General features: G+C 33.9%; 1 protein-coding gene across 1 annotated transcript in view; it reads left to right on the top strand.

Annotated features, from left to right (window-relative positions):
• The window catches only part of LOC101874125 (formin), a 138,564-nt gene that overhangs the window by 94,384 nt on the left and 28,266 nt on the right, over positions 1-15,914 (top strand). Inside the window, exon 13 of the mRNA XM_005149336.4 lies at positions 3,088-3,180. Within this exon, the coding sequence (XP_005149393.4) occupies positions 3,088-3,180 (93 nt within the window). The remainder of the gene's footprint in view (positions 1-3,087; positions 3,181-15,914) is intronic.

Below are 15,914 nucleotides of genomic sequence, written 5' to 3'. Positions count from 1 at the left end.
TTAAGTAAATTTTTGAGGGGTTTTTTTTTGTTAAAAAAAGAACTTATATAGCAGGAAATTCAATGACCATTAGTTACCAGAAACATGATTATGTTGTAGAACTGAGGCAGGTCATAGTGTTGTGTGGTAGCCTTCCGCCAGTATTAAAATGACAGAGATAAGCTGAATTAATCTGTAGAATTACAACTACCATTTTAATTAGAACCTTTGATTTAGCCTAGGCATGAAAATCTTTTTCGTTTTCCAATTGTGTATTCATTAGTATTTGACTTATGATTCCTTTGAACACACTTCTACCATTCTTTACTATATCTATCACCAGGCAAATTTCATGATATTCCTAAATTCTTCAGCCGAAAAGATACATTTGGTTGGTGTTCCTTGCCATCATTTTGAACAAAGAATCATTTTTCTGCATAGAACATTTCAGTGTTGAAGGGAAGACTGAGACTGGAGAGACTTCAGCAGAAATAGCAAATTTTTGAGGCTGCATTTCCAGCTGAAGTTCATGAGTGCCTTCAGCCAGTGACTTCATACCTATGTCATATACCTTATTTTAGTGTTAGCAAGTAAATAAATTCAAGTCTTATTCAAATATGTCAATACAGTTGGTTTTAAACAAAATAGTGTCTCATCTAATTTCATGTTATTGTAATCTTTCAGAGTTTTAATTAGCTCCCCTGATTCACTTAGTCTATGTAATCTCTCTCATTTGCTCTTCTACGCCTTTCCTCTTAGTCTTCCTCTCCCATTATGCCAGATGTTGATAAGCTTGTTAAGGATGTTAGAATTCCTAAGCATTTGCTAACCAAATCAGATTTTTCTCTATATGCTGGTACTTCTTGTCCATATTTTCCTGTAGCTTTTATTATCTGATTAAGGTTTTTTCATTTAGAAAAAAAAAATCACCCTAGTCTTGGTCATTTCAATATTTACATGGGACATGCCTCAGTAACTTTTCTAAATCTTGTGTTATTTAAGCCTGTTGGAAGCATCTAGGAAGCTTTCAATGCTTCAGACAGTGTATTAGCAACACCATATATTTGGGAAAATGCGTTTCTATAGTATGTTAGAGTAAATTTAGATACTACTGTAGCTACAAGCTTATTATAATACCTATTCATAGAAATCTACTTCTTTATAGATTTATACAAATTTCTTATAGAAGATTATAAGGAAATAATTATTAACTTGCAATAGTTGTAATCTTACATAATTATAATAGTGTGCATTCTCCTGTTGCTGTGTACCAAATGCCTGAACATATATGTACTAATACTTTTACATTTTTGTCACTTTATCTAAAATAATTTCTAAATATTGCCTTATATAATTTTCTATAGATTTGTTTAAGCACAAAGAAAAACCACAAACCTCTACTGCTACTTTGTTCAACCTTCCAGTCAGAAACTTACAAATGTTGTCTGTTATTCTGCTGGTTTTTTCCCCCATACAATTCTAACGTGTCTGTCTTCTTCCAAAGTAAAGTGTTAAAATTTACTGGATTAGGTGTACAAATCCTCTAATTCTACAAACAAAAATGTTAAGTACACATAAATTTCCATTCAGTATATGATAACGGTCATGGAAAGTTCAAATTTTTAATGGTAAGAGGCATGTATCATAAGAAAATAATCTTTAAAAGTCATATAAACTTCCCAGGCTTCTGATTTGTTTTGCTTAATTTAGTTTTTAAAAGAAACATAACTGAACAGCTAATAAAAGTCTTTCTTTCTCAATGTGCTGTGTTTAAATTAATGCTATGTTCTGCCTACTGTCTGGCTAAAAACAAATATTCATTAACTTTACTCTGAATATTTTCAAAGGTCTGTCTTATGCTCCATGTTGCAAAACTAGAGATTAAAGATAAACTTAGACTGTAGCCTAGTCCGTTTTATGTAAGCTTTGTAACACATAGTCCACAACCTGCATGAATTGTGGAGGGATGCTGCATTAAAATATACACGTTGATCTAAACAGGTATCTCTCATAATTTTTCTGTAACAACAACTGTCTCAATTAATTGAAAAGCGGACTTTTTTCTAAGTCCCGCTGGTCCAATAGTATTGTAGGTACAGTGCTAGTTATACAATAAAAGGTATGCATCTTTTTTCAACCTTCCATTGACTTTTTTCACTGCACTGTAAACATATGTTAACATGACATTTGAATTACAAATTCTAAAGTTCTGTTTCCACAGTTTTGTATTAATTTTTGCTGCAATGAGTTGAATTACGTGATGGTGGAAGCAATTTGGTGTGAATATGTTTCATGAGGCCAAACTGTAACTTGGGTTCAACTCCAAAATAAATGTCCATCTAAATTTAGCTGCTTGGGAATGAAAAGTTGTTGTGAAAAAAAAAAATCTTATAGTATAAATTCATTTACTAAATGGAAGGTAACTGCCTTTTGATTTGTTACAGTCTCATTTCACCATTAATGTGGATGCTGGAATCTACAAAGTTTACTAGAAGTTCTAGAATGTTAAAATGTATTGGTAGGTAACATGGAGCTTTTGGAAATTGACATGACATCTGGTCTTAAAATAACAGATAAATACTAAACAAAATGCAGATAGATGTAAGTTAATTTTCTTATAGTCTTCTACTGTTTCATATCGTGGCCTGGAATTTAAATGCTTAAGTAAAGCTGAATTCCTGCGTCTTTGTTAGGAAAAATGGTTGATTGTGGGATTGGCACTGATGGATTTGTCAGTCCGGATACAAGACATCCTCCAGTTAGTACAAAAACTGTTTCGGTCTTTAAATACCAGCTAGAATTTGTGTGAGGCAGGCTGTGTTCCTGGCAGCTCTCAGCACACAGGTGGAGCTTTAGAACAAAGTTGTTACTAAAGACAAATTCCACTCTTTAAACACATATATAATGTTCTATCTGGTATGCTAGACTAGTATTGGTGGTTTTATTTTAATGTAATTGCTGGATTCCTTAGTGCTTATTTATTTCCATTTCCTCTAATGGAAGTTTAGGTGACTAATTCAGATGTAGGCTTCTACAGTGTTGACATCTACTTTGGGTAGATGAAATATGCCACTAATGTCATAGAATAATCTCAAGTTCTTTTTGTAGCCTCTGAAAAGCAGATGAAGTTAGTTTGCCGAGAGTCTTCTGAAGAACATCTCCAGCCCTTCAAGGAGAAACTAGAGGAATTCTTCCAGAAAGGTAATCACATCTTAATGCAAAAATAAAATTGGTATATAGTGTAGTATATAGTGTAGTAGTTTGCAAATTTATAAATAATGTAAGCTGCATTGAATATGTGTTGCCTCTGAAAATTCCTATGGATTATGTTCCTAACATGCCTAGTGTATGTAAGAATAATGGTTACATGGATACTGGACATCACTTGTCAAAGATAACTGTTCCCTTGATCTCACTGATTTCCTACTGATTTTCTGCTTTGCTCTACATGAAGTAGTGGCATCTTTTATTGATAGTATGTGTTTATGAACTGACAAATTCATATCTAATGATTTTGTCTTGTGTGAGACAGAAATAGGCATAGGGAAGTGATTTGCCAGGGTAGAGTCTGGAGACAACAGGGATGAGAGCCAAGTACATTTTGATATCAGTTCAAAACAGTAAACACACCTTGCTGTTGTTGCAAAGTCCTGCTCTCTTCTCTTTCCCAGACTGTGTTCCCAGTCACCTGTTTCTGCCAGCACGATCACCTTCAGAGCTGTGCAAAACAGATAAGCGAATAGATTATTTTTTCCCCCTCCAAGTTGTAGTAGTACAGACTACTTGGGAAAACAAAGTGCTACATTTCTGATTACTATATTAGGAGTTGTTAAGAATGAGGTATTAGCAAAGGACTAGTATTTCTCACAGAAATTGTGAGCAGTTTAGCAATTTACTGTTTGAGAAGTCAAATGAACTATCTGAATCTACTAATCCAAGCAGAATGTTTACTTTCTTCAGATTATTTAATAATTTATGAATTAGCTTAATCCTTTTTATAAAGATTGTCCTAATGTCTTTTTGATAACTTTATTTCATGAGACTATCTTATTAATTACTTTGATAAGTGAAAAGAGGATATTTTAAAAGTAGCAGACTGTTGTACTGTTAAATAAACTAATGTTCTCCTTCATCCTTCTCCCAGGCCATGGAGCTCAATGAATGTATTTATTTGATATATTTTTTCTTTTAGTTGCAAATGTATTTAGACAGTATTAAAGGTGAAAATTTCTTGCCACAGAACTTGTAAAACAAGAAATTGTAATGCAAATCTTAATGTCACTGCAGGACAGCTGTATTGCCTTTCCAGTTTATCTAATTGGAAATCATCACCTACAGATTGAGAATAACAATAAGATTGAGATAGTTATATATGTATTTCTACAGAACCATTGTATCTCCAGCATGCTTCTTAATCTTGCTTGCCAAAGTATTTAACATATCAGTGTAACTGTAACTTGTATGGATTGATTCATTGTACTGTAAGAATTACCCTGTTAGAGCAGCTCAGAAAGAAACTGTATTCATTCCACACTACTAGCCAGTCAGAGCAGTCAGAATCATAAATCATAGACTCATGTATAAATCTGGATCTATAATTCAGTTTTGCCTAGGTCTTGCCAAGACCCTAATCAAATGATGTCTTTCATGACTGTATGACAGATTCTGTTATTACACCCCAGATATTTTGGGGACTGTTGTGGTTAGTGTGGTAGGCAGCTAAGCACCACATAACTACTCACTCACTTCCCCTTAGTTGGCTGGAAAAGAGGGTCAGAAGGGTAACAGAGGGAAAACTCATGGGTTGAGATAAAGACAAATTAATAATGAAAGCAAAAGCTGCATGTGCAAGCAAAGCAAAACAAGGAATTCATTCACTACTTCCCATCAGTAGGCAGGTGTTCAACCATCTCCAGGAAAGCAGGACTTCATCATGCATAACCAGTACTTGGGAGGACAAACACCATAACTCTGATCTTCTCCCGCTTCCCCCTTCTTCCCACATTTATTGCTGAGCACGATGTCTTATGGTATAGGTTATCCCTTTGGTCTATTTGGCCAGCTGTCACACCTGTGGATGCTCCCAGCTGCTTCTGGACCTACAGCCTACTTTCTGGGGGTCAGTGTTAGAAACAGAGAAAACCTTGATGCTGTGTAAGCACTGGTCAGCAATAACTAAATCAGTGGTGTTTTACCAATACTGGTTTGGTCAGAAACGCAGTACACAGCACCATATGTGTGCTATGAAAAGCTGCTATGAAGAAGGTTAAACTCCACCCCAGCTAAAAACAGTAGAAGGAATAACAAATGTGTATCACTACAGCTCCTCTCCATCCAAAGGCAACACAGTACCTGGTGGTGGTAGTTCCTGTGGTATTACAATGAAAATCATACAAATTTCTACCCTGAAGACAAGGAAAAATAACACAGAAACACATCTTGATTTATGGTACTAGAATAGGCACTGGACCTCCAAACTGCTTCTCTGAAATTAGGAGTTAACTGATAATACTGAGCATCCGTTAAGCATCTGCTTTCAGTTTTGTTTGTTTAAAAAAAGAGTTGTGGCTGTTTTAAGCAAATGTAAGAAATAAATGTCTGTTATCTTTCTGCCAGCTCACAGCAAGTATCCAAAGCTCAGATGCTTTTCTGAAACTTCTGGCTTGAAAACAGGGCTGGAACTCATAGATATTCAGGTTTTTCTCACACACACATTTTCCCATCATTTCTAGTTGATGCGAAGTTGGAAATAGTGTAATAAAAAAACCCATCTTGATTTGCTTAAACTGAACTGTTTACATTTCCTAATTACAATTAATACCAATTAAATATAATACTTGCTGTGTTGTAACAAAAAACACTGAGAGAGTGTTATGGAGACTGACATTCTAAAATGCTAGAGGGGATAAACTGTACTTCTGCTGATGTCAGTGCTGTTTTGTGTAACTGGATGTAATGTAGTCTAGTGCCTTCAGCAGGGAATGAGGTGCCAGAACCCTTAGGTTCTATTCCCAGTTTAGCTACTTGACATGTGATACTAGTATAGTTGGTTAATGTCTGTTTCAGAGAGCACTTCACTAGTCTAGCATCACATGTCAAGTAGCTAAACAAAATGTTAAATAATGATTCTTGCTATTTTTTGTAATGAAAGATAATCTTTGTCAAGTATTCTGTGATTCCCACATGAAAGGCATCATGTGTAAGCTGTGTTAGCACTTCATTAGCTGTATTTGATACACCCATGCCTTTTGAAAAAGGCTTTGATTATCCTCAAAGTAGCAATAGTCTTTGGTAGATTTAATGATGTTGTTTTTAACAAATTTTATTAGTCTTAGTATAATACGGAGACCTAAGAATTGCTATAAATTAATATACATTCACTGTATTTCCAGTGGACTTACTGTATGATTTGGATTTTTTTTTCAGAACTGTATTCATAATGTTTTCCATTTAAACTGCCATGGTATGCAAAACAAACTTTGAAATCATGACATTAATAGTTGGTTTGGAATGGTCCTTAATTTATTAAATTCTTGCTCAGAATTGCTTAGAAGAGAAGTTCTCTTTTGATATGAAGCTATCTCACACACTGGTTCCAGGTCAGAAAGCATGTTAAAACCTTAATCTGGGCTCAATTTCCTTCCTTATATACTAGAAGGTGCAAATGAAAATGTCTTCCTGCTTCATGGCATAGAGCATAGGAAAAGCATGGCTGCCTCTCTTCGCTTCTCTAAGAATAAAGTATCTTGATGGTGAAGACTTTGCTACTAAAGGAATTTGTTTAGTTTACAGCATATTCTGGGAAGCAAGTAGTCTGATGTCAAGACAGAACGGTTTTTGAAAATCATTAATAGTGGAAAGCAAAGTTATTTGGTAAAGGCACATGGTGCACTGAAGTGTCCAAGGGAATAGAAAGATGGAGAGGGAGGGATTTGTCAAATAGAGTAGATCTGTTGAGGTTAATCCTACAGTAAAAGAAATTGACCTGTGTTTAGAATTCTAGCCTAGCGTTTAGGAAACATTGATTAAGTTCATTCTTTGCTACAACTGCTGTATGTCTTACACTGCATAAAAGATAAACACTGTGCACTTATGGAACTGTACAATATAAAGCCAGAGTTATAGGCCAAGCTTCTCATCAGAGTATTATGTCAGGAGGTAGTGCATTTTTCAGACAAGGTTAGCAACCACATGGAAAATGTCAGTAAATCTGATTTTTACTGCTGGCTGATTTCTTCTTAATAATTCTAGCCAGGCTGCAGTAGCTACCTGGGCATGTATCTATTGTGCTTTTGAAAGTGTTTCTGATGCAGAATAGGAGCATTGATCCACATTCACTCCTTTGCCTATTGCAATGCACCATAGAGGATTATTGAGGTAGTACAGTGGGAAAGAAAATAAGAACTAAATTCTATTAGAAAAGCCATGAAGATGGTGAGAGAGCTGGAACACCTCTTCTGTGAAGACAGGCTGAGATAGTTGGGTTTGTTCAGCCTAGAGAAGAGACAGCTTCAAGGATACCTTAGAGCAGCCTTCCAGTATCTAAAGCGAGCCTACAAAAAAGCTGGGGAGGGACTTTTAACAAGGGCATGTAGGGATAGGACATGGGGGAAATGGCATTAAACTGAAAGAAGGTAGGTTTAGATAAGATATTAAGAAGAAATTCTTTACTGTGAGGGTGGTGAGATACTGGAACCTGTTGCCCCAAGAAGCTGTGGCTGCTCCGTCCCTGACAGTGTTCAAGGCCAGGTTGGATGGCACTTTGAGCAACCTGCTCTAGTGAAAGGTGTCCCTGCCCATGGTAGTGGGGTTGGAACTAGATGATCTCTAAGGTCCCAAAGATCCAAAGAACTATATAATTACATTCTGTAATTCTGTGATTCTATGATTAGGTCTAGCCACCTTCACTTGTATGTTACATACTCTCTGTTTTGTTTTATTCTTGGGGGGATTACACCAAGAAATTAAGAAATATAATAATAATTAAAAAATCATCTGAGTGTACTAGCCAGAAACTGATTGAAATCGCTACATTCTCTGACATGAAAATAGGGGGGACAGAAAGGGGGCTTGCAGCATTCCATGACATACCTGTCTACCTGAAGAGCATAGAGTATGGTCCTGGCATTTTCAAATGTTTGAAGCAATTTCACATTAATTTGTTTGATGTAGGTTACTGCAACTACATAAAGAATTGTTATTTCCTTTATCATCCATGTCTTCATGTCTTCATGCATCTCTGTCAGTTCTGTCTTCATAGCTATATTTCCAGAAAAATAATTTATTCTGTTTAGGTAATAAATTCTCATTGGATACTGCAGTTCTTTATTTTCTTGCAAACTTGTTCAGCAGTAAAAAAGCTGAAATACCGATTCTTTATTAGAAATCACTGGTTTTAGATCACAGTTCTAAGTGAAACCTTGTTGAAATAATTTTGACTTATTATAACCAAATAATTGAAGTAATAAATCATTTAGATCTTGATTTCAAGCTAGCATCCAGGAAGATATTTTTATTATTGTTGCTTTTCATTCCTAATATCCCTACTCAGATAATTTTATTATAACATTACTTGTTGCTATCTTAAACTGATTTTTAACAGGCTTTGCTTGTTTCTATTTTATTTGTCAACAATACCTAAAATACCATCTTATAATTACTTTCATGTAAGAAATTGATGCACTAACTTCTCTTCAACTCTATTCTAGCATATTTCAGCTAGCAGACTTCCAGTTTCTTGTTGGTTATTTCCTACTATATACTTTCCTGGGTATATAAATATGCCATCTTAAATGCTGTTCTCACCTATAGATGCTCATGCATGGTAATTTATTCTCTTTGTCTAATAGCGCCTATTGTATCAACCCAGGGAAAACAATCTCTTTACCTAGTTTATAGCCCTGTATGTTTTTGAGTATAGGAAGACAATAATATAATTTCTTATATTACAGCAAAAAGGTTCTTCCAACTCAAACCTCTACCACTTTTCAGTCAAAGCAGGATGCTAATCTCATTTAATAGCAGTGAAACAGAAGTCAAGAATCCTCCAAGACACTACTGTCAGTACCATTTTCAAAATACAATAATACTTCTTATATCTCCCTATCAACAGGATATGCTTTTATAAATTTTAATATTGTCAAAGATTAGCAAGAAATACACATTGACACTTATTTCCTTTAATAGTCTGGCCACAGTATATTGCTGGTTTTAAAACAGATATAAAGACTATGTTTTATGTCCTTATTCATAGTAGTTTGGTAAAGCTTGCCTGTAATGACTTCCAGAATTTCAAAAATCCTTAAGAAATAATTTAGATTTTTACTCTTGTGCAATTTGTGTGCAATAAAAATACAGCTTCTCTCCCCAGAAAGAATATTAACAGAAAGAAAGAAAAATATACTAAAACTGTATATGAAATTACAGCACATACTTCTCTTCCCACTAGTGTACTTCTCTACCTTAAAGTATTTATTGGATTATGGTACTTGTGTTCTATTATATTTGCAAAGCTATTGAACACTTTAATGCTGAATAATTGAAGCAGGAAAATAAAAAATAATTTTTAAGAGCATCATATTTCAATAACAGCTGCTGGTTAAAATATGGTGTGTAAACAGCAGTAGAAAAGCAATAGCACTTATAATGATTACAGTTTTCCTGATTTTTTTTTACCTGCAATTATGAAGCTGCTTCTATCAAAGACAGATCATATTTCTGTAAAGATAAGCAGTTCTGTATCAGACAGTCTTGTAGATTCTGTGACTATCCAGTCTGCATATCAAATACTGATTCTTCCTTTTGTGAATAAACTGTACAAATATGAAGACTTTTCACTTCAAAGCTTAATTTTCTGTTCTACTTATCATAACTCTTTTTTCCCCTTCATTTGTTTTCACTGAGATGTTTTATTATCTCTGCCACACATATGCGGTTCTCACATTAAACAGTGTGGGAGGATATTTATGTCCAGTGTCAAAAATGAAAAATATGTCATACTTCCTTGCAGTGATAATGTTTGCATAAAACTTTTTATCCTTCCCAGCAATGACATTACAGACCAGGCAAAGTTTGTGTTTAGATCTGGAACGTTGTTTTATATGCCATCAGCAGAATTACTTTAATCTTTCAAACTGTTTGTGACAGTCACAACTGTTTTCATCACTCAAAGATCATTGTATTTAAACAGATGAAAGAGTGATTTACATAAATTGGCATGAATCTGCAACACACAGAACCTTATTGCTGTGGTACTGCAATTGTATAGTTAGACAATAGCCTCAAGTCCGTAAGACACCAAATAAGGTGTCCTGGAATGTGATTGTATCCATATGCCTCTAACTAATGCAGTATTGATACTGAGCTGATTCAAAGAACAAGAATTTGCTCTGAAATGTTTCCTCTTACACTACCAAAAGAATTACCAACATCAAAGTCCTGAAAACTGATGTTAATTAAAACTATGACATTATAGGAAACTTCCATTTGATTATTTTAGAAACAGATATACATCAAATTGCTATAATCAGTTCTACTATGTCCTGACTTAGTATAAAAATTGGAGCATTACACTCCATTAAAAAATGTAATATGAAGATAATTTAGAAGGACTTCAAATTAAAAATGCAATGTCATCCTCTCTTAGAAGACAAGGAAAGAATCTCTTAGAGACATTAGTTCCTTCCATCTTCTTTTCAATTTGATTGTGTTATATTGAATTACACTGATTTAATACAAAATGAAGAGGTATACAATAGTTATAAATTCTATACCTAGAATTACTGGTACCTTTAGTATAATCACTATCAGCTGCTGGGAGCTTAGCATTCTCTTGAAATTCTCATTGAAACCTTTATTTTCTATTCAATTCCACTGTATTTCTTCCATTGCTCATATCATAGGCTTACAGGTAAGCAGAACCATAGGTTACATATTTTGGGTTTTCACAGGGATCCTAGTAGGGTGTTGTTTTAGTCCAACTATTTTCTTCTTCTTTGCTATATTCTTATGAATTTGCTGGATGATTTCCTGTTTATCTACTTACCTTCTGGTGTCATTATTCTTTGTACTGCAGTCAATTCCACTAGCACAGGGTTTGTCTGCTTTTGCAGTTCTGTTGACATCCTTATCTTACCCTATTTGTGCTGATATTCCAAGCCAGTGAACAAACAGAATTTAAATCCCTGTCAAAGCTTTTCTTGCAGGATATCAGGATGATACTAATTTATTACTTTAGATTATATCACCTATGAGCAAGTGCTTGAATATATGGAATGTATTACTGCAAGGAAAGAGCAGAGTCAAGAATTGGAAAGGATTGGATAGAAGAGATTAATGCACTTGATGAATGATGAGAGGTCCAAACAGACTTGTTCTCAAAGACTTTAACACCATCACACTGGTCACTCTCACGTAATGCTTGTCCCCTGGACCCTGTAATTGCATACCATAATCTTAGAAATACCCTTCACTGCTGTCTTAATACAGACTGATTATAACAGTAACATGCTTCATCTAATAGGCATTTCTGTAGAATTTCTCTGTATGTTGATCTTTTTTCTCAATTATGTTTTGTACTCGTGCAAACACATGAATATCCTGCTTTAATGCTTTTGAGCATGACTGATAAAAATGCTGAAAATTTCAGGAAATCTGAGCTGTCTGTATTAGGTTCTGTTATGGTATAAACTGTATTTGACCTTTTTAAGCAATGATAACAGGTAAAACTTTCAGGCCAGACAGGAAATAGCCATCAGAAGGAAGATTCTTTCTAAGAAAAAAAAGATAAATAAATTTGACACCCAAACTTGTTGAACAGGATGTAGCAGGTTCATTTGTTTTGAGAACAAAAATAACAATCACCATGTTCATAGGGCAGATCTCAGAAATTTGAAGCTAGTTAAAAGACAAAGCACCAGATTGGTATTAGGCTCTCAAAATTGGAAAATGACAAGTAAAAACATATGGATGATACAGTGTTGTAGGATTACAGCTATGATAAAAGACAGACTCCTCCTAGATTCAAGAAAGTCTGATTTCAGGTCATCATTCAACCTTTCCTGCAACTTATTCTGTGATATCTTTGTGCCTAAATACTCCAGATGCCAGGGCAAGATATTTTAAATGTACCTTTGTTCTGCTGCTTTATGAACACCCTGACAGAGGTGGAGAAATCAGTAGTTTTATTTCTCTTAAGAGATGTATATATGGAATTAATTAGATCAGTACTTCTTTCATGGCATGTAAGTCAATTCAGAATTTTTAGCATCAGCATTTTTCAGCCATATAAACTTTTTTCCCAAGTCAACTATTTTGAAAGTGTCTAAAAAATATTTATCAAAGGACTTCTTTTCAGCTACTGCATAGTATATTTTAGGATATAACTATTTGTACAAAGCCTGTGTATAAAGTCTTTCATCTTGAGAGTGTCTTGCAATCTGAAAATTCCCCTCACAGTGTTGACATCTCTGGAAGGGAACTTCTTGTCAAAGAGGATCCTAGTGCCCAAGGACAGCCAGGGGCAACTGACATGACAATGTAGCTTCTTTGGCCAAGCAGAAAACTTTAAATGTTAAAGAGTATAATGCTAAAGGAAAAAAATGCTCTAAAAAAGGTTAACAGTAAGGTAATAAAGGCCCAAAGGGACAATGAGCAGAAAGTCTTCAGTCATGGCTTAGCTGCTGCACTCACATTCGCTGGCCCTATTATGTACTACTCATATTCTTTTATTCCCTTTAAATAAGGATAGACATGAACATTTAAAAATGTTTACATCTGATGGAGGGTAGAGGGGAAATATGGGTATTCCTAGCATAGACTTCAACAGAAAATAAGCAAGCAGTACAAAAACAAAATAGATCAGGTAGGTGCAATAACAATTCTTTTTATCTTCCCAGTCTTAAATTACACTAATAGGAGATTTTTACTCTTTTGCATACACTCTTGTGGTAGTATCTGAGTGCTTTCTAGGGATGAATTAAATGGCCGAACGTGTCACATATGCGTTATTTCTCTTGTCATCTTCTTCCCATAAGAGGAACAGTAGGGGGTTTATTTGTAAATTTAGAGACACTTTTTAAAAAAAAATACAGTCTTCTATGTGTTTATATAAAAAAATCAAGCTCAGAAAAAATGTATGCCTTGTACTTAAATGCAGCTCAATGTTTCTTGTAAAATTACTGATTAAAAGAGTATTTTCTTAAAGTTAGTATCCTGGATTTTATTTGTGGCATGAAGGAGAAATATTGCAGGTCCAAGCTTGCCTCTTCTTTACATTAAGTTTCAAATCACAGGCCTTTCAAACAAGCAACTGGATAAATTTTCCTGCATAAATCTAAATTGTAAAAGATCCTTCAGTTAAAAATAGCATCCAAATATTTGACAAATATTTGTGATTTTATAAAGGAAATTATTACAATTTTGTTTGGGAAGTCGAGCCTATATCACGATATATATATATATTATTTACCATCTTTCATAACTATTTGTGTGAAATGTATGTAGTTCAACAGAGGTGATTTTTCTATTGGTGTATTCTTTAAGTAGAGTTAAATAAGACATATGCTTTTTCATAAAAACATATGTGATTTTTAGCAATATAATTTATTTATATTGTACTTGTTCTTTCTTATTTAATTCTACCTACTCGAATTTCATATTTCTCAAGCTAAATCTTAGGGTTTCATACTAAATAACAATCTATAAACAGGAAAATTGTTGGCTAAAAATACAGTTTTATTGAAATAATTTTTCTTTTCTGTATAAGGCATCATTTTTTTTCTTTTCTTAAACTGCTAGGTGTTCTACAAATTCAGTTTTGATTCAGGTATGATGAAGGCTAAAATACTGAACTTTAGATACCAAACTATATCAGGTGCAGTGATGTCAATAGATAACTGTGGAGAAGTTTGCTGTCTGTCTTGTTTTAGCTAGTCTGTAGTTTTATAAGAAATATTAAAACCAAGGAGTTTTTAGGCGCAAAATAACAAGGATTATTTGGTGCATTTCACATCACTAAGATGCAGTTATAGATGCTAAAAGAAATAGGCAAAAATCCACCTTAATATTTCAGCTTGCTTTTAAATGCAAGTATTTAATATTAATACTTAGATTTAGTTTGATTTTAATTTTTATTTGATTTACCCTTAAATATAGGTAGCTGTGTACTTGAGAATCATTTTGGTCTTGGAATTCTCCTCCCCCATCCTGTCTATATGGCAGAACAAAAAGGGGAAGGTGACTGTCATACTTCCATGCAGCACATTTTTAGAAGGTCAGAATGATTAAATTCACTCTCAATAATGTAGTTTTTCTGTTCATGCTTTTTATTGACAGTCTTTGTTTCTTAAAGAACCTTCATTGCTTTTTTTATTTAAACAGAAATGCAGCAAAGAAACAGATGTGTCCCATATAAAATATGCAATAAATCTTGTCTCACAAATTCTTTGCTCTGAACTTTCTGACAGAAACTGTCAAATATCCACTTTAATTCTAGTATAAAATGTTCACTTTGTGTCATGGCGCCAAGCACCATATGCTAGAATAAAGTCAGTAACCAGCAATAAAAAAAGGCAACATACACACCTTTGAAACAGTACAAGCAATCAACAGTGAGAAAGGTATATATAAATCTATGGAGAATTAATCTCAGCTTTGCCACTATCCTGCTGAGCGTTTACAATGAGACTTTGCTCCCGACCACCAGAAGTGGCTTACTTTGCAGGAGGAGTGTATCCTAATGAGGGGAAAATGTAGAGAAAACAAAGCAGCAGCTTTTAACCCTCCACCCCCATCCCTTATGGATCACCTAGAAGAGCATGTCCCAGTGTGTTCAAATATGTGGGGCCACTACACATCACGTATTGCTGTACTTTAGCTGATCATGTGAAACCAATATTGACTGAGCTCAATCAGCAGAAATGACTATAGCTTCATAAATCATTGTTATCATTACACAGGAGGAGGCAATGCTATGGCTTTTCTCTCCTAAAAGTTTTCAGGCCACAGACTTCACAAGCTTTTCTGGAATTAGTTTAATTATATTTGTATAATTCATTATTTACCCACCAGATTAGATGTTGGTTCACCATTAATAAATTGTTTATATATTGTTTTATATAGATTATTAAAACTAACAGGAAGCAGGAGGTCTTGTCAAAAACTTAAGAAATATTATTTTATATGTATATATATATTCATTCTTAGGTTTTTGACAAGACCTTCTGCTTCCTGTTAGTTTTAATAGTCATTCAACTATTAAAAAGTTGATTTTTTTTTGTTATAAAAATATGCTGATTCTTAAAGTTTTTACTTCTGTTTACAACAGGAGATTGTAGCTTCAGATAATCTGGATAGCTTTCCTAAACACAGAACAGATTGGATTTAATCTTGTTCTGTTTGAAAGGATTAGAACTAATTTTTCAGCTCCAAACTGTGTAGATATATTTAATCATCTCAAAGATTAATCTTGGAATTAGACCATAACATTATAACAGTTTATTAAAAAGAAATTAGAACATATTTCTATAGTGGCTAAGTATTAATAAGCTTTAAGAAATATTTATACTCTGGAACCACATGTGGAAGAATAAGAGATTAATGGCTTGATTTCATTTTAAGAGAATGCAGTTTCAAATAATTTAATTGGAATAAATTGTAAAATGTAATGCTAGTTCTTGCTTTGTAATTAATAATTCCAGATCATGGGAAAATCAGGCTTAATTCTAGTCTGAATTTTAATAAAACAATAACCTTTTTATGTAAAAGCTAACTGAAAAAAATAGCTTAAACTTACAAGTTCGCTCTCACAGAATACAGTAGAAGCATCAGACCAAGAAACATAATTTTAAGACATATGGGACTTTATGAAAATAAATATAAAAATTCTTTTCTTTATAGTTAGCTCTAATGTTCTGGTAAAATGACCTTCAACACTT

Source organism: Melopsittacus undulatus, chromosome 4, assembly GCF_012275295.1.
Source record: "Melopsittacus undulatus isolate bMelUnd1 chromosome 4, bMelUnd1.mat.Z, whole genome shotgun sequence".
NCBI lineage: Eukaryota > Metazoa > Chordata > Aves > Psittaciformes > Psittaculidae > Melopsittacus > Melopsittacus undulatus.
Note: the sequence above shows the minus strand (reverse complement) of the source record. Positions and strands in the feature narration are given on the sequence as shown.